Source organism: Chenopodium album, chromosome 6 (assembly GCF_948465745.1).
Source record: "Chenopodium album chromosome 6, dcCheAlbu1.1, whole genome shotgun sequence".
Classification (NCBI taxonomy): Eukaryota; Viridiplantae; Streptophyta; class Magnoliopsida; order Caryophyllales; family Amaranthaceae; genus Chenopodium; species Chenopodium album.
In genome coordinates this window covers 68,479,877-68,503,583 of record NC_137839.1, presented here as the reverse complement: position 1 = coordinate 68,503,583, position 23,707 = coordinate 68,479,877, and the positions used below count along the sequence as shown (strand labels likewise).

Here is a 23,707-nt window from a genome sequence, read left to right as displayed (position 1 = left end):
ACATTGTATAAGTAAACATCGATCCAGAAGCAGTAGTGAATAGCAAGGTTCATGCAGCATGCTCTTGTTACTATGAGAAACTTTCTCGACTAGTTTCTGAAGCAACTCCATTCTTAGATGGAATCCCATTAGCTCTGTAGTTTGGCTATTATGAAATATATATCAAAGCCAAACATTTGGCGGTTTGGTTTCAGAGATGAATTACAAAAGTTGAATGTAATGATCAGAGATATAAGCAGACGCTTAGTATGGTACTCATGTTAACCAACAAGCTCATAAATAGATGGCAAAAGGAGCTGCTAAGTTGATAGCAAATCATTTGCAAACAAACTCGCTACTATACTTTGTATTCTTGTGTTACTGCAGTTCATATTATGATCTTTGTTAGATAAGAAAAATCTTTACAGAAAGTAATAAACTCCAAAGAAACTAAAGGCACCAATATAGAATGACTGCACTTAAAATCAACTAAATTAAGGCTCAAATACACTACAAAGAGTGGAACATAGGGAAAGAAGGTAGATTTGACCTATCCTACAAAAAGTGCTCTGTAAAAGTACTGCAAATGTTGTGAAGTGGTCTTATGGTCAAGTGAATTCGCTTCCAACAGACGAGTTTTTGAAACAGAAGAGATTTCTGTCAACAAAATGACATCAATAATATACCTCTATGACCCTAGTTTAGAATTTGTGTACATCTTTACTAGACAGAGACTTCGGTTTATAGTGATATATGCAGGGAAATACCTTAGCAAGCATGTGGGAAAAATGTGCTTATCTTTTGACAAGTTATGCAACAATGAAATATTATTACTCAATTTCCATAACATCTACAAGTGGTTATGAAGGTATGTATACCAACGTAAGCATATAATCAAGATTAAACAATCATACACTAAATCTCGCTAACTTCTGCACAACCTGTTTCTTTGTTGACATTTTCATCAATCTTACACTATACATTCTAAACAATACATGCACAATGCATAGCTAAGTAGGTATTATCATCAAGTTCAGGGTTGTACTCAACATAAGAACAAATATAGTATTTTGTTCTTTACTAAGATCAATCAACTCGAGTAAGCATGTCGAATTGTCAATTCACAGGTATCAAGATATGTTAGAAGCAGTGAAACAGTTATTTTTAAATGGAAGTTAAACGAATTCACATCAAATAAAATAAGGATATAAATCAAGCATATTTATGACTTCCCTTCGCTTTATCTTCTATGTACAGCTGCAAACCTTGAAAGAAAGAAACTCGAAACTTACCCTTGCAAAGAATCATTCATCACTGCCTGAATAAACAGGATTTCCCCCTCTAAGTAACCAGTTTAAGGCCAAGAGTACCTTTACCAGACTTTCTACCATGCACATCTGAATTGCCGGGCAAATCTCCTTTGGCAGTGAACTAAAATCCTCCATTTTTGCTTAAGAAATGCATATAGAGGAAATTGTTGCCTGCCAATGGAGTAATTGCCCTGTAATGCAGCCATGCAGTTGCTGTTGCACTGATGCAAATTACTTACATGTTGCACAAGTATTTATAGCTAATGTTAGAGTTCGGTATTTACTATGGAAACACGGAATATTCTTAGCATATCCACTATACTACAGCTAATATAGTAACTCGATTCATTAGAAAGTATAAAACTTGCATTATACTGTGTATAATGTTTTTAACATGTAGTCTAACTGTCATGATTTGCAATGGTTCCTAGACATGCATATTTGTGCTTAAGTTTTAGCTTTTTGGGAGAAAAAACTAACTAATTTTTTTTGTCAGAAATGTTTTATGTTAGACTCATAACCTTGTCCTATTAGACTTTGGGACTAGTAGTAAAACATACACCTCTGCTTAAGGAACTACATCAACAACATCGTTGGTCAATTAACTATAATGAAAACATGCTAGTTTTAAGGGTCTTACTACAATTAACAGCAAAAACTCATGTATCCAACATAAGAAAACACTGATGAACTAACTTAGATTTCTACTAATTAGGCGATATAATCTTCCAAGAAAATTATCTACTGCTTTATATATAACTCAAATGTGACTATGTGAACATATTTTTATAAATTTCTTTAGAAATTGTGCTGATGATTATCACAACAATCTAGCATTCTAGCATTGGACTTAATTTTTGTTCTAAAAGCCTTTGATCTGCCCCTTCAGGAGGGACAAATACCACTTGACTATCTTTCGAAATAAACACAATTTTGACTACAGATTTTGGTTCAACTACGACCCATGCTATGTTGCACTGATAAGGATGTTCAAACAGCATATCCTTGAGATATCAGAGGTCATATTACTATCTACATTAGTTCTTACCAGCATTTATTCAATTACTTTATAACTTTTCGAATACAAATTGCTTACAAGATTTGATTCCGTGAGACTATGATGTACTAGACGCAGGGTTATGCTGTTACAACTCTTACAAGGATATTCTCAATAGGAAACAAGAAGCAGCCAAGTGTTATGAACGGAATATGAAAGTTAGGCTGAAATATGTCATGGGCGATATACTTCCTTCAAGGGGAGGCATTTTATCTTCTGCTAAATATTCTTGCTACGTTGTCTCCGTGTAATGAATGCAAGTGCAACATACAATTGATGGTTGCTATGAGATCCCAAAAAAGTTAGCCAAGTAACTATACACATTCCAGACCCTTTGACAAACATATGAGGTGAGTTTCAAACCAAACGTACAATTTTATGAGACTATGAATCTCAACTAGCTCAATCATCTGAATTCCTCTAGAAATTGAGCTCTCAAGCATGTTAAACTGATATTATGAACTGCATTATGAAATTAATTAATAAATAAAGATTTTAATGCACAGTATCTATCACAATCTAAGACTGTTTCGACATTGTTTTCTTTACTGATGTGCAATATGAGTGTAATCTAGACAAGAGATATGCAGATGCACGCTAAAGATTCCCGAGTATTAACTGAGGAAAGAATTAAGGAGAAAGCTTAGGGACCATACTCCATAAATGTGATAGGGAAGACCCACTTGTGCTGTCCTAGCATATGCTCTATTTTCCCATGGAATATCCATGTTTAGGATACAAGTAGTTCAGGTATAAATACAGCATTGAATAAGTCCCGAGCAAATTAGGCAGAGGTTTCAGAAGACAAATTGTGGTTGGTGATGGTGAATGACAGTGCAATTCTCCTTTGGCATACAATCCATGCTCATACATTGCATACTTCTGTTGTGCCAAAGGAGAATTGCCCTGTAATTTACTACCACGGTTATTTTGATTCACTTCTCGGTCTGAAACATTACTTCTGAAATAGCTAAGTAGTTTTTTCTTCTTAATTCTCTTCTTTTTTTTTCCCTGTCAATTGTGAAATGAAATGTGCTTTTTCTTTGGGCGCATTACACCATTTACATTTTGTGCCGGTCTTATAATTCTTATGCAGCATTGCACATAGGCATGGTTACAGTAAGCTACTAGTTCAGAGTTTATGCAGGAGGATTGCTATTTCTTTTGTGCTCTAAAAGAATAAAGCAGAAGAATTTCGTAACGCAACTTTTATGGTCTTGTTGTACAGGCTTCAACAGCAGAATCATACAGAACTCTGCACCTAAAACATCCTATGTTAAGGAAGTAAGCTTGGTTCTTCATAATCTGATAAATGCTCAAGACTTCAGAAGCTAAACCAGATTACTCAAAATTTTCCAGTTGCAAAAGATCTGTATTAGTCCTACTGTTAAATGGTCTACCTGTTCAGAATATATAAAATTAAAGTAGATAACATATATACTGTTGTTTCTTGTTTAAGCCTGGCAAAAGTTGACAGTTCGAAGAACTTTTTGGACAACAAATTACAATGCTGGTGTATTTGCTTGAATGATCTGAAGCTTAAGGTCTGTGACTTTGTGTAGTTCATGGTTAACGAGTGCGAAAGATAAAACACAGCTTTGAAATATAATACTCCGGTTAATATGTAATGAGCAACACTAATAATGCTCCTAGCAGCTTTTGTAAGTACTCTCTTTAAATTAGTCTCAGATAAATATCTCTATCTCATTCTCACAAGATGTTTCCATTATTACACTATACAATATAATATACAGCCGAGTAATATATATTTTTTTTTCCTCTTAAACAGTAAGGTCATAAGTCTAGCATGAAGATTAACGGTCTTATGTCAGAGGTAGTATTAGCAGACTCTTAGAGGAGCTCATGTAAGCAGACTCTAAGACATACTCTTAGCAGTATTAGCAGACTCTTAGAGGAGAAGCATCTTATCTGCTATTAACATACAAGTAATATTTTTCTCTTAAACAGTAAGGTCTAGCATGAAGATTAACGGTCAGCCTGAGGAAATCGGAGACGAGTTTTTTTTTTTTTTTTTTTTCAAGACACCAAGATGGCTTACATGAATGGACAGGTTCACAGGTGTAAATTAGACATATCATGCTAGACGCGCATACAAAATTCCTTGTGCTACGGTGCAATGTTGGAGAAAAGCAGTAAAAGGCAGGAGAGGAGCTGAGGAACCTAGCAAATCGGGACCATAGGAGTAAAGAAAGAATCAAATAAACAAAAGGTATGGTATAAGGAATACATCATAGCATAAACCATGAAATGTTCACAGAATTATCACAAATTATATCGGTATAAAGGTTACTATTTCATCAATCATTGACACAACAACATGTGCCATCAAGATGTTTAACATATAGATTGAAAATTTTAACAGGGCAATTTCTTTGTTGGCAGAATTTTATATCATACATGATTAGAGTTATGTGATAAAAATTTCTGCCTCACAAGAATTGCGCTCTTATTTTATACTCAATCCCAAAAGACTTCTCAATCAGTCCTTGCCAAGTTCTAACGCTGAATGATGAAAGGTCTTTTTTTTTTTTTTTTTTTTTTTTTGGGTGTGTGTGTGTGCGTTTTAAAACATGTATGATCTGAATCTTAAGTTGAAATGCTTGAGGAAATTTTATACAACTAATTCTTTGGGAAATTGGAATGCTTGTCAAACATACAGCTACTAGAGATTGCTGTCCTAGACAAAAAAATAAATAAATAAATAAATAAAATTAAATAAAAATAAAAAAAAATTAAATTTTTTTAAAAAAAAAATTAAATTTTTAAAAAAAAAAAAAAAAAAACTCTTGTTTGTCATGAATTAGACACTTTACAAGAAATCTGAGTAGCAGAATGGTGACAATGTTCAAGTAATTGTCAATACAGATGTGGTAGTGAAAGGCGAGGATCATGCAGCATGTTCTTGTTATTAAGGGAAACTCTCCAGTAGTTTCTGAAACAAATCCAAAGCAATATGGCTTTTATGATGAATAAATCATTAAATCAAAGCCAAAAATCTGGCAGTTTGATTGGTTTCAGAGGTCAATTACGCAAATTGAATGTGATTATATCCATATATTAGCAGACTCTTCAAGAAGCTCATGTAATGATCAAGCACATAAGTAGTTGACAAATAAAGCAGAAAAGGTGCTGGCAAATTATTTACAAGATTTCTAAGCTCGGTACTGAAGTTCATATATATAACTGCATGCAATTCATATTACAGTCTGATAAGTTCGTTAAAGAATGTATAACAGTAAAACTATAGAGGGGAAAATATACTCCAAAAATGCCAACACTTAACAGTAATGAAAGAAAGCTTCCAAAACCCTTAAAAAGAGTGGGCACTTGGGTAAACTGACCTATCTTACATAAATATAAACCCTGTAGATGTACTGTGAAGAGTTTTTCAGCCTCAAATCTCAAAGACTAATCAAGCATTCAATCTCAGAAGAATCTTTCATCTCTCTATACTCTCCAAAGCTTGTATAAATAACTAGCACATGCGCCAAAGAAGAAGGTTAACTGAACTCCTTCCAGCAGACACAGGAGATTTCTGTCAAAAAATGGACATCAATAATTAAATCTATGACCATGACCCTAGTATAGAAGTTTTTATATATCTTTACTAGAATAAGACATCAGCTTTTAGTGATCTTTGCAGAGATATACCTTAGCAAGCTTAAGAAAAAATGTACATATCTTTTAATAAGCAGTGCAAAAATGAACAATTATCACTCAAATTCCCCAACACTTCAACTGATTATGAAGGATATATAGACCCACTTAAGCACATAATCAAGATAGATTTATTACCTTCAGATAGAAATATCAAATTCACACGTTAACAAGGTCTTCAATGTAGATAGTCTGATTACAAGAAACAAAGAGATCGTCAACAAACTAGGTTTAAACAAGACAAACCCAACTTACTTCTAGCTCATAAGAAACTGCCTTTCATATCACCATGTATGCAAAGGAAATCACAAGGCAAGTCACGTTTGGCAAAATTAGAATGTAAGGTATAAGCTTAGCACACTCAACCTTTTCTGTCAAAGGAGAATTGCACTGCAATTCCTTAACCCTGCATCTCCTTGTTCCCTTGCGAGACACTTGACATCCATGGTAGATTGGTAGATCGAGCCACCATCAAATTAAGTGTGATCATTTTTATATGCATTCAATTACACCTTAGTTTTGGATATGATTACAGAAAACCATGCCATATGTTAGAAGACAATTCCTTCCATGCATCCTTTTATCATGCGCATATGGTAGAATCTATCGTAACAGGTGCTGATTTTCTTTATTATTATTATTACTACTACTTATCTATATTTACTTTCGTGGCTGATGAAAAATATGAATTTAGTACATCTTTCTCTTGGGTTTTGATAAATATGTTTCTACTTTTTCCATTGTTGTTTCTTTACTACTCTACCCACAGTAGACTTTTTAAAATTGTAGTGCCTCTTGCAACAAGAAACACGCTCCATTTTGGCTTTCGGATGCTGGCTAAAATAGAATATGGCTACAAAGTTTTAGCAGCTTCTTCAACTTTTTTTTTTGTTAGATCATATAAAATCAAGTGACTATCAAAAATTCCTTTTTCCCAACTAATTGTGTTTTATAAGGGCAGTAGTTCTGTGAAACAAATATAACTGCTGACCAAATTGAGTACTTGGTATGTGTATGGCTCAAATTCTTTCAAAGTGGCAACTTTCATAGGGCAATATTTTATGATGAGTTTTTTGTACAAGAGAATCAGCACAAATCAAGTGTTACAGACCACATATATTCAGCATTTGCTAAGGTGCAACGGATGTGCCATGGAATATCCAACTAAAATCCAATGGACATGAAAAGTTATTTCTCAATGTCATGCACATAGTATATTCTGGGTACATTGATTGTTCAACTGCTTTCATTGTTTCACAATCTCTACTTGCTACCCGTATTGACACAAGTAAAAGTAATTAGGCATCACTCTCTCCTCACAATATCTACCTGCTAAGCCAAACATATGCATGTAACTTGACTAAATCTGAAATGTTTACGTTTCAACCCCCTTCTAAGTTATAAGTATAAATGAAGAATAAATTGGAAGATGCACTCACATAGATCATTGGTAGGTGGGTCTCCGTCTCACTACTTATAAGCTGAAGCCAAGGACTTGACATCATTAATCCTGACAGGTAATTGCAAAGGCAATCAATCTCTATGATAATATACCGTTTGAACTCAGTCTTTCAATAATGTCTACCATGTATAACTTTTTCTTAACAAGACAATGGGTACTTCAATAGCTAAAACCTATGATATTGATTAGTATCAAAGTGCAATTTTCTGTAGAAAATATTACTTCATTAGCATCATTTACCAGCATAGTAGCCAGATTAAAATATCCCTTCTGACAACTTAGCTAAGTAACCAGCACCACTGCATGGTCTGCATCTACAATACATTCCCAAAAGAATCCACAAAAAGAAAATTGTAATTATGAATGCACATTTCAACATACTGATAAACCATAAATATCACCCTCCCTCGCACGTACGGACCAGTGACAATGACATCCTAATTCTGTGAATCGTGACACTATTCACAGCAATAGACCAGCAGTGCTCTTGATCAAGAGACTGGATATAAACACTGCTAGAAGGAAGAAAAAAATTACAAGCATACATACACCAATAAAAAGGGGAGGAAGGGGAGGAGATTACCAGTAGGTCAATTTCTTTCTGCTTCCGTACTTGCTCGAACTCCCTATCCAGTCAAACAGATGAATAATTGAGAAAGTATTCCATACATGGAATCAATGAAGCAATAACAACTAAACTCTGCATGTTCCATACAGTCTATAAAAGAAACATGAAATTTCTAGCATCAAGAAGTATAAACCAGGAAGTAAATTATTGCACCTGATCCGATATCCCTCCATTGGCTGGTGGCTTAATAAAGCCATTTGCTAGTGACCTGACATTTGCTCTAAATCTTGAACTCCTTTGAGAAACTCGAGTTGTGTCAGATTCACCACCATCCTGATCCAGAATACGAAAAATCATAAAGATGATATTTGTAGCAAATAGTTACAAAGACAAATGGCTTTCATATAATAATTTATGACAGAATATTCTTTTTGTTTTGTGAGAGAAACTGCCTCTCAATAGCAGTCAAAAATATTTTCTCTGGGCAATGTTTATACAGAAAACTCTCTCTCTCTCTCTCTCTCTAGATCTCTTTTTTTCTTTCTTCTTTTGCAATGAGTCTTTTTATTTTTTCCATCTCTTCTGCAAATCAATCTGTATTTCCAGATCTGAGCCAGTTTAGTACAGTATAATGTCATCCTATATGAAACTTGAATTTATGGGTGATTGGTGCTCACTGTTCAGGCATTGTATGTGTTGTTTCCACCTCCATTCTTCCCCATGTTCGTTTGTGAGATGTGCACTTTGATTTTATTTGTTCCTGTAAACCCTCATGGTGGTCGATCTCCTTAGTTCACAACAAATTGCTCAGTACATTCCACTTCCCTTGTCTCTGTTATTTAGCGTCGTCACTTTCTTCTCATGTAATTAACTCTTCACACCACTCTGCTCTTCTATCCAACTCAAGGAGATTTGTCCATAATACTCTTCCCACAGCGACACACATACACTTGCTTGATTGGGGGGGGGGGGGGGGGGGGGTCTGGGTGAGTTCATACTTCATAGCACATGCATGACAGATCCCTAAGGTACATGGGCCCACTAACACTTTTTCTAGAAGACATCTTTCCTATACCTTAAGTGAAAGAGATGCTTGGCTGAAATATTAGTCATCAAACAAAATGCTTCAAATCCTCCATTCGTAGATGTAAAGCGAATGGATTTTAATGAATGCAATTATCTTAATTCCACTTTAAAACAGCACAACCTCTGAGCACTTTCTTAACAATAATTTTTTAATCAATCAATTTGACTGCTACCCATACAAGCTATATCAATCTTCAAATGTTTAGAGAAGATATGGTACCACTAGAAGGTTAACAAAATGCTTTGAAACTTGGAAAAAATAATGGTGATATATATTTGAACTTGGTAATTTGGAGAATCTCGAATTCCTTTGATGGTCTTTATACAGTAATTATCAAACTATTAATATTAAAAAACATGTAGAAACAGATATCTTCCTTTTACCATGATAGCCGTTGCAAGAATATGTCCTTAACAGTAGTTTATCCCCCTTCCCAGTAGCATAAAGTTTTGGAAATAAAGATTATACATACTACCTCCGTTTCATATTATTTGCAACAATTAGACATTTTCCTCTCTATTTATGTCAAATCGCTGCAAATAATATGAAATGGAGGTAGTAATAATTTTCGTTCTTCAGTCTCCCCTGTTGGATGACTGCTTGGCTCATACCAGCATAAATCAAATTAGCTGACATGACCTTGCCAGCTCATCAGACAATTGATTTAAATTTATTTTGAGGGCATGCATTGGTCATCTAAATTTAAGAAAGCAAAACTAGATATATATATGGCAAACAATACAAAATTTCCTTTTTCACTTCAATTTTGGTATGCCCTTAAAAGCACTTCGTATAATGCAATCAAGATTGTCTATCAACATACCTCCATTTCAATGAGGTGTCTTATAATGCTCTCTGAAGAGTTAAGGCTTTCCCGCAAAAATCATCCCACAACCTCATCGACTCGTTTTCTGAGGACAGCATAACATTGCAGCTCATTAACCATGGATGAGTGGCTTATCTAAAATTTTCCACTGCAAAAAATCTTGCTATAGTTAGACTGCTGAAAACAATTAGCCAAATTGATATCTTTGTCTCTTAGCTAAAACAAGAGGTAAGCCATTTAACAGTAAAAGGAGGAAATTAACCTCTGCAGCAAATAAAGCAGATCTTGGTCCCCTTGAATTATGAACCGCAGTTTCAATATCTCCGTCTGGTAATCCATCACATGGATAACATCCTACATTGCCATTTATAAAAATACTGGAGCACATATAACCAAAAAGAATACATCTGACTTGGTAGCAACGGTGATATCATAGGTTATTTTCCCTCTGAAATACCTAGAAGACCCTCAATCAACATTGAATAAGTGTGAGGTTTTGGGTGGCAATTATTGTTCTCCATGACTTTAACTAGTTCAGAACAACTATCGACAAGACCCCTCTTCAGCAAGCCATCAATCAGAACTTTCCATGCTATCTCATCATTATTATACCCACAACGAAGTAGGCTGCAAAATACTGCCTCTGCTTGATTCATATCCTCTTTAGCACACAATCCACAAATAATTGATGTATAAGATTCCAGGTGTGGTAACTCACCCATTGTAACCATGTTATTGATCAGCTGGAAGGCTTCTTCGTACAATCCTAGCATGCAGTTGCATTTTATGATGGAATTATGGATACCTTCATCTGGTTGAATTCCACCATGTTTCATGTAATCAACCAGCCATTGAGCTTCCTTGATTCGTCCTCTCTTGCAAAATCCATCAATGAGAGTTTTATAAGTGCTAATGCTCGGTGCACAGCCATGTTTAGTCATGTTTTTTAAGAGCTCTATCACTGTTTCAAAGTCCACCACCTTCCAAACATAAGCTACATCAGATGAACTGACATACATGTGCACAACAGTACCAGTTCCTTTTTCTTCACTAATTAGCCGCTTCTCATTCAAAATATGCTTAATCAAAACAGAATAAGTAAGCTCAGAAGGTTCACAGTCAGCATCCATCATTTGCTTGAGGACATTAACGGCTTGAGTTAGTGATCTTAGGCGACCATACCCGTCAATAAGGACAGTGTAAGTGACAACATCTAGCAAAACGCCTCCTTCAATCATAATCTTCGTCCAATTTTCTGCCTCCTCTAAGTTTCCCCTGCTACAGTGAGCATGGATAAATGAAGTATATATGCAAGCGTCAGGCTTATAACCTGCAGTGTGCATCTGCTCTAGAACTCTATAAGCATCATCAAGAGAGCCATCTTTGAGAATTCCATTAATAATTATTGAATATGTACATATATCTGGCTTCACATTTGCAACTATCATTTTCTTCAACAACAATAAAGCCTCGTTCAACTTTTTCTCTCTGCACAAGCCATCAATGAGCACATTGTAGACAAAAGAATTTGGCATGCACTTCTCTTCGAGCATCATCTCAAATAAGGCATGGGCACAATCATTTTTTTCTGCCTTGCAATAACCATCAATTAGTGCAGCAAAAGTTACTTCATTTGCCTTTACACCATTCTCCTTAAGAGAGTCAAAAATGGCACGAGCCTTTTGGACCCTTCCCGCTTTACAAAGGGAATCAATAATAGTGCTGTAAGTCCATTCATCAGGTTGCACCTCACTTTCCTTCATCAAATCAAGCAATCGAAAAGCAGTTTCTATATGCCCATCTTTACACTGCCCCTTAATCAACAAGTTATATGTAATCAAACTAGGAGTTAGTTTACGTGCAGCCATTTTATCAAGCAATGCCATAGCTACGGGTACTTTATTAACTTTACAAAGCCCGCATATCAATGCATTGTAAGTTCGAACATTAGGATAACAACCATTCGTCTCCATTAGGTTAAAAATCTGAAATCCCGCTTCAATCTTCCCTTGCTTGCAATAACCATCAATCAGGGCATTGTATGTAACAACACTACGAACCAGTCTCTTCTCCGACATCTCATCAAACAACTTCCTAGCCTCATCGAGCTTATGTTCTTTACACAAGTAATCAATCAACACGGTGTAAGTATGAGCATTTGGCTCACACCCTTTCTCCCTCATTTCATCAAACAATTTCATCGCCTCAACTCCCCTACTCGCTCCACACAACGCAGATATAAGAATCGTATACGTCCTCACATTGGGCCGGCAATTGTCCACCTCCATCTTAGACAACAAATGCAACCCTTTATCAATCCTACCCTCCTCACAAAGACCATGAATAATATAGTTATACGAAACCTCGTTCCTCTTACACATTTTCCGCGGCATCTCCCTAAACACCTTAAAAGCACTATCCAAATCCTTATTCCTACAATACCCTAAAATAAACGAAGAATACGTAAACGAATCGGGGCTCAAACCCGCCCCCAAAATCCTACCCAAATACACCCGAGCTTCATCAACATTCCCCAACTTACAAAACCCATTAATCATCGTATTAAAAGTATAAATATTCGGCGTAATTCCATCATCATTCAACATAGTATTATAAACACGAATCATATCATCAATCAAATTAAACCTAGATAAAGCCATAAGCAAGAAATTATAACACCTGAGATTCAACCCAAATCGAAATTCCCCCAAATCTTTACAGTTCAACTTGATCAAAGAGTTTACAACATTCCTAACCTCATCGGAATCTTGTACGCAGTACCTGATCATCGACATCCTGATTCTCTCAGCACTTTGAAACTCCTTAGCTCGAACCAAGATGGGTAAAAGCGAGGCGTGGGAGCGGGCATTGTGGCGGAAGTTAGGGCGATGAGAGAGAAAGTAGAAGAATGTGAGGGCAGTTTGAGGAGAGAGAGAGTGGAGGTCAAAGAGGAAGGAGACATGGGTGGGGGAGATGGAAGGGAGGATGCGTTTGAAGGAGGGGTGTTTTTGCCAATTCGGAAGAGAGAGAATGGAGGAGAGGAGGGTGGTGATGTCATCGGAGGTGTCGGAGGTGGTGGCGGTGACGACGGCGGTGGTGGAGGAAATATGGCGGCGGAAAGTGGTGAGGATGGAGGAGGATCTTCTCATCGTAGTGGAGGAGCATCGGAAGTATCCATGCATGAGAACGGTGAGTATGGGTCGGAAAATTTCACCGTCGCTGAGATATGGTCGCCGGAGATTTGGAAGTGGCAGGGTGTTCAGCGGCTTTGGTGATGTATTATGGGAAATACAGGGGAATTGAAGGGATGATTGTGGTAAGGGTTTGGATTTTGGATTTTTTATTTTTGTTTTGTGGGTTGGGCTTTTGCGTATTTGGAGCAATTTGCTCGAAGGGTTGGATAATTAGACCTTTAGGGTTCAATATACTACATAGAGCTATACTGAATTCAATGATTTAGGGCTTGTTTGGTATCGTTTTTTGTTTTCAGTTTTTTGTATTTTTGAAAACTAAAAACCAAAAACAGGAAACAGGAAAAAGGTGTTTCCATTTTTTGGTTGTCAGTTTTCAAAATTATTATGATATTAATAAGTTTAACTAATTTTTTATTCATTATATGATATATATCATATGATTTAAAGAAACAAAAAAAATCAAAAAAACAGAAAACTACAGTGATGCCAAACGAACCCTTAGGTTTTGTTTTTGTTGAAGAATAGATGTCTCGAGAATCACCACGTGTAAGTGTTCCATATTGATTGAAAATGACAGAGTTAATTACTTTAAAAGGCTAAGGGACTACTCTTCTTATTGCCATGTGATTTTGGGATGGAACCTCCTTTGGTATTGTGAAGTGTATTCTCTCTCGGTTTGCGGGTACGGCTCAGACCCGATTTAACATGGTATTAGAGTAAAGCTCATGATATGGGACCCTAAATGGCTAAAGTTCATTGGGACTCTCTCTTGATTTGCGGGTGCAGTTCAGACCCTCAATTCAGAAAAAATAATTTTTGATAAGGATTGTCCAAGTTTAAATCACAACTAAAATAAGTTTTAATAAATTCATATAAGACCAGATAAATAAAAATCAGGTGAATAGAACACACCCCTAGTTTTAATTTCATAAATAAATCAACAAAATTATTGTTAAATGTGAGGCTACATACGTTAATTTATTTATATAAAAAAATGTCACGGTGATTGTGATTGGTTTTTTTTTTTTTTTTTTTAATTAAGTACACAATGTCACTAGTTTGTTGGATTATTGTTTCAAAGTATCCAGTTCCTAGTATAGGAACAATAATAAATTCAGTAGATTAGTGAAGTAAATCATGGAGCATGTTTACCCACCTAGTATTAGTGATTAAGTGGTTCCTAATGTTTATGGCATTAATATTTAATAGTATATGTGCTAGATAATCTTTATGCTGCAAGTTAGATCTTGGGAAAAGTCGAAAATAGAAGGAAAGAAATGAAGCAAAACAATAAAATTGACACATTTGATTTTAAAATCATGTTTTCCATTGACAAAGTGTTTTCCTAGTGATTTTTCGTGACAATTGTTTTCCTTCAAAATAAACGGAGCCGAATTGATTAGTCTTTTTCCGCCTAATGTCAATTGGCATCCACAAAGTTCTAATTACATAAATTAACTTTCGTTAAACACCATTTGGAAATTTGGCTTCAGAGTCTGCGATACTCTCCAAAATTGCACATACTACTTCTGTTCCTAAATAATTGACATGTTTAATTTTATTTTTTTCACTATTCACATACGTACAAACTTTGACCATCGTTTTAAAATAATGTATAAAAAATAAAAGAAATTTTGACTTTTATCAACTCCAAAAACAACTTATTCGTTTTTACCACCTACATTAAAAAAAAAAAAAGTTTATTTTACCACCAACAAAATTTCCAAAAATTAGATTTCACCACCAACTAACGGATTTCGTCCATGAATCCGTTAGTAGGGCCCACCTTTTGGCGTTTCCTCTTTATCTCCCTCGATCTTCCATGTCAACCAGCCGGCAGCAGTATCGACTCACCTCGGTTGGTCAGAATTTCGAGTGGGGCTAGGGACGGTCGGAATTAGGTGGTGGTTAGGGTTTTAGGAGTGCGAAATTTGGTGGTGTCTAGGGTTTTAGGAGTGGTTGAAATTTAGTATGAGGGAGCTTTATGGGTGTTGCGTTGTGTGGTGTGGTGCGGTGGCAGTGGGCGGTACGTTGTGGGTGTTGTGCTTGTGGCTGGTGTGTTTTGGGTGCAGTGGATGTGGTTGGTGCGGTGTGCAGTGCGGTGGTTGGCTGGTTGTACGACGAGTTGGTGGTGGGGCTAGCTTGTAGCCGGTCCGATGGTGGGACTGGTAGCTGGGTTTAATTTATTTCATTTTATTTTATTTGTTTTTTAAATTTACCCAATATTATGGTGACACGTGGACATGATAGGCCCCACTAACGAATTTATGGATAGAACTCGTTAGTTGGCAGTGATTGGTGGTAAAAGCCAACTTTCATTTTTTTATGTGGTGGTAAAATAAAACTTTTTTTTTATATATAGGTGGTAAAAGCAAATAAGTTGTTTTTTGAAGGTGGTAAAAATAAAAAATTCCTAAATTTTATCATGAAACATATTGTTAATATAAATAAGTATTACTCCCTCTGTTTTTAAATACTTGTTCCATTTCTCTTGTGCACATATGTTGATGTTAATCTTTGATAAATAATATCTTTAATTATCAATAAGTACAAATTCTAACAATTGAAAATTAATAATCTATTCATTAAGAAGATTCCAACAAGTACCCATAAGACTATATTTTTTTTAATGTATAAATCACAAACATGAATTAAAGTATAATAAATGAATAATGCAAAATGTAGAAATGGAGCAAGTATTTAAAAACGGAGGGAATACTATATAGTTTCATAACTTTAATTTTTTATATATAGTTTTTTTAATATTTAATCATATACTTCCTCCATTTCTTTATAGTTGCAACAATTTGACTTTACACTATTCATGTGGTTCACTTTGGTTAGATTTGATGATTTATACGTAAGCAATAATACAGTCATTTGGGATCTTGTTAGATTCGTTTCGATTTATATTATTTTAAAAGCAAATGTTTATAATTTTTACACATTGGTAATTAAAGATATTAATGATTGAAATCATGCATCAACAAGTGTGAAAAGAGAAGTGTTGTAACTATAAATAAAAAAATAATAAAAAAAAACAGAAAAAGTATGTATCTAAGGCTAAAATAACGCATTGACATGTGTGCCAAGTTTCACTCTGTTAGTTATTTAAGAATGGAGGGACTAATAGTTCATGGAGGTAGTACTACAAATTTAATCTCACAATTATTATATTCAATCAACTATTCAAACTTAAATAAAAAAATGTAACAATGCACCCACTAGTGGAAAAATTGTCATTTGTAACAGCCTATTTGTAACGGACATGACAAAATCCATTACAAAAAGAGTAATTGTAACGGGCAAAGTATATGTTATGTAGAGTGGGGCAAATCAAAGGGAGTACCATCTAATAAAATAATGAGTGCATCTCGGCGCATAGCTACTATACATTTACAAAGCATATAGCTAGGAGGGCAGAAATGTAAATTTGGCAAGCTTTTGTAAAAAAAACTGACTCTACCGTGGTAAATTATATGTCATTATGCGTGTATAATGTACTATTAAAGTATAAGTTGTCTTAATACTACTTTTTGTACTATTGTGCATGTAGTGCCCTGGTACTTTTTATCATCCGATCCTATTGGTTGAATATATTTCTCCAGGCAACCACCTGTCACCTATTATGTATGTAGTAGAACATTTTTCTATGCTTTATGTTTATTTGCTAATAAGTAGCATATATGAGCTAATGGTTAACCATAAAATAACATCTATAACATTAAAGAAAGGGTAGCAAAAGTCAAATGTGGCATTTTATATAAAAAATTAGAGATAACACAAATTTTTACAAAAATCGAGTGTACAGTAAGTATTGTAATCTGTTAAACAATTGCCCTAAAATAATCAAAATTTACCCATAAAATGAAAAAAAAAATTCATATATAAAGTTATCCCAATATAAGTTAAAGTTACACATACTTTATTTTAAAGTTACACATACTTTATTGATAAAGTTGTGCTCTTTTAATAACTAAAAATCAAATTTTAGTGATTTAAAATAATTAGGAAAAATTAATAACAATAAGTCGAACTTTAGATAGTCTTCCAATATTGAGTTCAATTTTGATTAACTATTAAGAATAAGTTTAACTTTGATGTTTATTTATTATAAACTAGCCTTCTGGCCCGTGCAATACACGGCTTGTTCATAGAAAATTGCATGAGATGAGTGAGGAAATACCAATAAATAATTATGAGTGTAATATGTAACTGAAAACATAGTTAAAGAAATAAAAATTTTGGGACTTTAATTTGAAATGAGAATTAATAGATTGAAGATGAAGGGACTAAAATCAAAGAGAGAAAATAAAAAGGTTGAATTAAAGAGGGGAGATGAAGATGAAATATTTAATGAAAGAGTTAAGAAAAATTGTATAATAAAAAATAAAAAAGGTAAAACGATATGTGGCACATTGGGTTGAAGAATAAAATAGGGAAGTGTAACAGAATGATGACATATGTCTTTTTTGGTTTGCTTTTTTAAATACTAAGTATAGATGAATATTTTTACCTGTGACCAATTAAACAAGTCACCAATTAACTCATACCATAATTAACTCTTTTTTTTTTTTTTTGAAATAATTAATTAACTCTCATTTAATGAATAAACAAAATTAACTTTAAATACTCCGTACTAACTAGTGTTGTGCCCAGGCGATGCCCATATGATAAAATTTCAGTATAGACTTTTTTACTTGAATGTTAAATACGGTCCTACAATCTCTTTTGATGATGTAGGATATCTAAACATATGATGTCATATCGCTTAATTAATTAAATAATAGTGTACTTTGTGAGTAAGCAAGGGACAACTCCATTGGTTATTCCTCCCAATTCCAGAAGATATTGGGTCGATTCTCACCCCTGCCCTTGTGGCTCTCGCTCTAAACACCAAAATAAAAAATGGTGTTTTTTTTTTTTTTTTTTTTGTAAATATCTATTATTATTATTGACTTGAAATTATTATATATATATATATATAATAATAATAATAATAATAATAATATAATAGATGAAGCCTATGCGATGCACGGTTTGTTTGAATACTTTAAATATTTTTTTTTAATATTATTTATGTGATAAAATTCCTGATATCAAAAGATAACATTTTATAGGAAAAATTGAGTTTATAAATCCCAACTTTGGGCGCTTTACTATAAAAAAATCCCAACTATGTATTATCCCTAAAAAATCCTAACTTTGATACCCATTTTCTTTTAAAGATCCCAGATGACCGGTTGCCTGAAGAGAAGGTTAACTAAAAAAAAATTGCCACTTGTTAGAATTTTAGTGGTCCAAAAAATAAAATTAATTGTTTTTTTTTTTAAATCTAATTTATTCAAAAATAAAAATAATAAAAAAAACCAGCCCCCACCCCATCCCGGAAAACACCTCACCCCCACCCCAGCCTGCCGGGAAATCGCTCCCCATCCCCGAAAACCCCTCCCCCGTCGCTGGAAAATGGCGCCCACCCTTCCCCCACCCCCGATAATCCATCCCTTTCACCGGAATCCGGCGAAAAACCCTCCCCCCACCCTCGCGAAACCCTCCCACCCCCTCCCAAAACCCCCACCCTCGAAATCGCCCCTCCTCCCTTCCCCTACCCCTGAAATCGACCCACGGTTAGGGAAGGGGAATGGGGCGTTTTCGAAGGTGGGGGTTAGGGGAGGGGTGTTTTCCGGGTTAGTGGGTTGGTTTCGCGAGGGTGGGAGGAGCAAAAGGGGTAGGTTTCGAGGGTGGGAGAAGGTTGGTCGTCGGATTCCGGCGACGGGGAGGGTTGTCGGGGGTGGGGGGCGATAATCCGGCAGGGGAGGGGTGCGAGTAGGTTGTTTTCCGGGATGGGTGGGGGCTGGTGCGTTTAATTTTTTTTTTTTTGGTTTTTTTAGTTTTTTTTTTTTTTAGTTTTTTTTGAATTATTTTTTGACCAATCCCGTGTTGACACGTGGATTGTAACCTAAAGTAACAGGTTTGGTGACCTGTTGGGATCTTTAAAAGAAAATGGGTATTAAAGTTAGGATTTTTGAGGGATAATGCATAGTTAGGATTTTTTTAATAGTAAATCACCCAAAGTTGGGATTTATAAACTCAATTTTCCTATTTTATATTTAATTAATTTAAACTAGGAAATTTCATTCGACAATTTTGCTTACGTGTCATTTAAATTATTTAATTCTAAAAGAAATTAATAATCTCGCATTTAATTGGCTACCACTAAAATTTATTATCCTACATGGCGCGGTGAAATAATTAAATCCTACGTGACTCTCTAAAAACTCTAGAAAAAACTCCCCTTTATATATGATATTTATTAAAAGTTATGATTGATTTTGTATATATGAAATATTTGAAGTATATTGATAATCAAAATCTATACGACATATTTATCTTAAAAAAAAAAAAAAAAACTACCCAAAAATAAATTACTTAATATCATATGTGTCACAATAACATCTAATTTTCGCCTACGTGACACGACGCTTGGCAAAAAACTGGAAAGCCAAGTGTCGTTGTCTGGCTGCGAGACCGGCTTTATATATTAGTAATATGATTTTTCCTAAATAATACCGTCATTAACAAAATTTAGGTTGTACGCTAGTTGTGGAAGGGGAGAGGCTTGGTGGTTCTGGGTCGTTTGCACTGGCTAGGGTAAGAGGAAGTGTGGATTCCATCGGCCGCTAAATAGGGTTGGCTGGTTCAGGGTTTGCGTCACCTATGGTAGAGGGTGGGTTTAATTGGCCGCTAGATGGCTTGGGAGTTTCGCCAAACAAGGCTAGGGGTTAGGGGCTTCTGAGCATGGGGTTGGGTGGGCCAATAGAGGGTTCACAATATAATCGAGGGGTGGGCTAGGTGGGGTTCGCAGACTGGGATGGGGTTTTGTAGGTAAGGGGTAGGGGCAGTTCGTCGGGAAGGATGGAGGTGGCTGGTTGAGTTGGGGGAGTAGTTTGACAATTAGGCTTGTTTTTTTTTCTCGTTTTTTAAATAGTAATAATAACAATAATGATAACATTAATTCTTTTTGAGGAAGTAATAACTATTAATACTTCTAATAATAAAAATAGCTTCTTATAATAATAATAATAATAATAATAATAATAATAATAATAATAATAATAATAATAATAATAATAATAATAATAATAATAATAATAATAATAATAATAATAATAATTTTTTATTATTATTATTATTATTATTATTATTATTATTATAATAATTATTATAATAATTATTATTATTATAATAATATCAATTTCATTTGTAGATGTCATATGACTTTTGATTAATTGATTTTATTAAAAAAAATATAACAACAACAACAACAACAACGCTTGAGGGGTGGGGGCCCAGATTGTATCTCGGCTCGCCACCAATTTCTTGTAAATTGATTGACTTTGTAGGTTTTTTGAAATTTTATAATTATAATTTTAATAATATTTTTAGATTTATTTATTTATTTTAAATAGTTAAATTATTAATTATTTTTGAGGAAAAGTAAGTTGATAATTAAAGTTAAATTATTATTTAATTATATCATGTTAGTTAGGTTTTAATTAGGATTTAAATTTGAAAACTATAGTTAAATTATTATTTAATTTGAATTAGTTAAAGTTGAACTTAATATTGGAAGACCCTCAAAAGTTCAACTTATTGTTGTTAATTTTTCCTAATAATTATATTATCCTTATAAAACATATCTCGTTGTCTATATGCATTAAAAACGTATTAGCTAGTTGCCCTAAATTTACTAAAAGCTACTCTAATATTGTTTGATATACATTAACATTATTGTAAATTAGATGTACACAAAAAGATTTGTAAATATGATTATTCTTTGGTTTCGTTGGTTAGTAATTATGGCTTGACAAGCACTTCATCTTATCTTTACAAAATCAATATTAAAAAATGTCTAAAGTCAAACATGGCCCACTTTGGTCATCTTTATAATTTTTATTTTATTCTATCCGATAAGGAGAAAGTTCTATTAGCCTGGGTCAAAACTCCTCACAGGTCAACCCGTCACATGTTAGCAAACTAGGTCTTTTAGGAGTGGAGGGGGGAAGGGTTTGGGAAATTCCACTCTAATGAGCCTCTAGTGGGGTTTGATGTCACAACTGTAGTACAAAATTTTCCATTAAACCAAGTCTTACTTTGTATATACCCTTATAATTTTTTATTATTATTTTTGGTCTCTTTTCGCTTTAATTATTTATTTATTTTAATCTCATCTTATCACCTAGATGTACTCATGACTATGTTCTATACTTCATATAAACCAAATACTTGGGTTAAGTTAGATAACTGACTAATACTCTTTGTCTTAGCTTACAAAAATTATTCAGTAAAAAAATATGAAATTTAGTAAAAATAAGTTAAGTTCACGAAAATCAAATTGTAACTCAGTCTTCAAATTTAAGAGCTTCTTCATTAGTATCCGGCCAGTATGATAGTCACATACAAATGCTGAAGAACATATTCGTTTATGTACTAAGTAGTAATGTGATAAAAGTTTTGTTCTTGTGTCCACTAATAAGCTGCCTGTGAACCTGGTATGTCCATGTGTTATATGTCTGATCTATAAATTGTTCCTAATAATAGAAATGAAAAATGTTCACCTTCCAAAAAAAATATTGTGTTATCTTAAAATATAAAATAAGATAAGAAATACTTTACAAAAGGGCAACATAATTTAAGGATTGGGCAATTAATCTTTTCGACCATTCAATAAACTAGGGGTCAAAAGGCTCTTCTAGTTTAGATTTGCCACCTTTTGCACAAGGCAAACATTTAGCATAATTTAATGTGGTTGATGCCTAAAGTAATAAAATGGGAGATTTTGTGTCAAAAATATAAAAGAGGTATCATATCAGATTTGCTTAATTGTAATTAAGATATTACTTTACTTACTATTAAAAAAGAATCAAATTTTAGTGCATACTTCTTGATCTCTTTCTTTTTAGTTTAGGATAATTAGTTTTTGATGATTTGAAGTAAATATGCTTCATCCTTGTTTATTACTTCACATATAACATTTATATTCAGCAAAAATAAATTATATTCAATAAATATAGTTTAAGCACAATAAAACAAATTAAGTGCATCATAAAAAGAAAAAAAAAGTTAAGCATTGTTCAGTACTCTGTATAAAATAAGTTTAAATAACTAAAATTTATTAAGTTCAAATAACAATAAATAACTAAAACTTCTGCAAAATTGCTTTAAGTTTAATAAAAATAATTTAAGTTCAGCAAATATCAAGTGAAGAGAATATGACATTGGGATGAAAAAAAAAGCCATTTTTCAAACATTCAATTAGACAATTTCTTACCCATTTTATTTGTTAGTCACCTTTTTTTATTCGTTACTCACCTTTTTACTATAAGCTTCAATAAATATACATGTTCGCTATCAATCTTATTATTGTACTCTTTAGTTATGTACATATTACAAATTATTTCATTTAGGTACGTAAAATCATGATATGAGGTATATACTTGACATTTCACCTATGGTCAAATGAAAGTATGAAACAACAATATATAAAAAGCATATGAAATTTGTCAAAGCTGATCTAATACAAAATGATCAGTGTTCTGAAGGAAAGTTTCATATTTATATTTTGAAATTTTAGATTCAAAAGAAGCTTATTTGTTAAAGGTACATTGTACAACTTTCTTGTAGTGAATTAATTTTAGTTTAAGAAAAAAAAAAAGTTTGTTTGAAATAAAATCGTGAAAAGGAACCAAGATTTACCAATGAAAACCAAGAATTGCTTCAAAAAACATAATAAAATAAAAATATATATTTCAACGCAAAAAAATAAAAAATGAACAATAAAACATAAGTACCTTCTAGAAATTGTTCCTTAGCTAGCATATCCGATATAACATGGGTTTTCAACAGCATATTCTTTAAGTACGAGTGCTTTTCTAAGGCCTATATGTATGATAACTCTCTGAATACAATTATGTAGCAACTCGAGCATGCATGTATGTTAAGATTCAAAACTCGAAATTGAAATCGAAAGAGCAGGATCGGATCGAGTGAGAGTGATGCGGGGTTTAAGCATTGCAGGGCGAGCCTTCTTTGGCAAAAAAGATCGATGCATGTATGTATGTTTTAATGCATGCAATGTCAATGTTTCTGTTTTTGCCAAGGAAGACTTGCCCTGCCATTTCCCCTGCATATATTTTCTTATTTTTTTAATTATTGTACGCACATATCAAATCATATTTCTCTACCAATTGGTTGTTGGTGCAGTGATAATTGATCGAGACTGCACATGGTAGAGAGGTTCCGTGTTTGATCCCTCACAACAACAATCGGGAAAAGACTATAACCTAACCATGCAGAACTGATCTCTAAATCCGGATTAGCCCAAGGGTGAAGCGGGTGGAACACCAATATATATATCTCTGGTAAGCTAATCTTGTATGGCCTCTTTACACACTTGGATTTTAACTTGTTATGTTGAATAATTAAATGTACAGTACAATTTTGTTTTGTCAAGAGTTTCAAGTCATGCAAAGAGTATATGGATGTA

General features: G+C 33.9%; 1 protein-coding gene across 3 annotated transcripts; it reads right to left on the bottom strand.

The window, feature by feature from the left end:
• Nucleotides 1-5,359: 5,359 nt before the first annotated feature.
• On the bottom strand, nucleotides 5,360-13,291 carry LOC145636198 (uncharacterized). Of its 3 annotated transcripts, XM_081687688.1 has the most exons (8): nucleotides 10,230-13,291; nucleotides 9,965-10,115; nucleotides 8,268-8,387; nucleotides 8,070-8,112; nucleotides 7,460-7,534; nucleotides 6,391-7,294; nucleotides 6,163-6,216; nucleotides 5,360-5,902 (listed from the first exon to the last, which is right to left on the bottom strand). In XM_081687688.1, exon 1 carries the CDS (start codon nucleotides 13,147-13,149, stop codon nucleotides 10,405-10,407), a length of 2,745 nt encoding a protein of 914 aa, XP_081543814.1. In that variant the 5' UTR covers nucleotides 13,150-13,291; the 3' UTR covers nucleotides 5,360-5,902; nucleotides 6,163-6,216; nucleotides 6,391-7,294; nucleotides 7,460-7,534; nucleotides 8,070-8,112; nucleotides 8,268-8,387; nucleotides 9,965-10,115; nucleotides 10,230-10,404. The 3 variants fall into 3 exon arrangements, with proteins under 3 accessions (XP_081543814.1, XP_081543815.1, XP_081543817.1); XM_081687689.1 differs by lacking the exon at nucleotides 6,391-7,294 and having other exon boundaries at nucleotides 7,464-7,534; XM_081687691.1 differs by lacking the exons at nucleotides 6,391-7,294; nucleotides 7,460-7,534.
• Between the last annotated feature and the right edge of the window lie 10,416 nt (nucleotides 13,292-23,707).

What these genes read in the sequence shown, in the direction of transcription:
- LOC145636198 (XM_081687688.1), bottom strand. Translation starts at nt 13,149, where the DNA reads ATGCATGGATACTTCCGATGCTCCTCCACTACGATGAGAAGATCCTCC.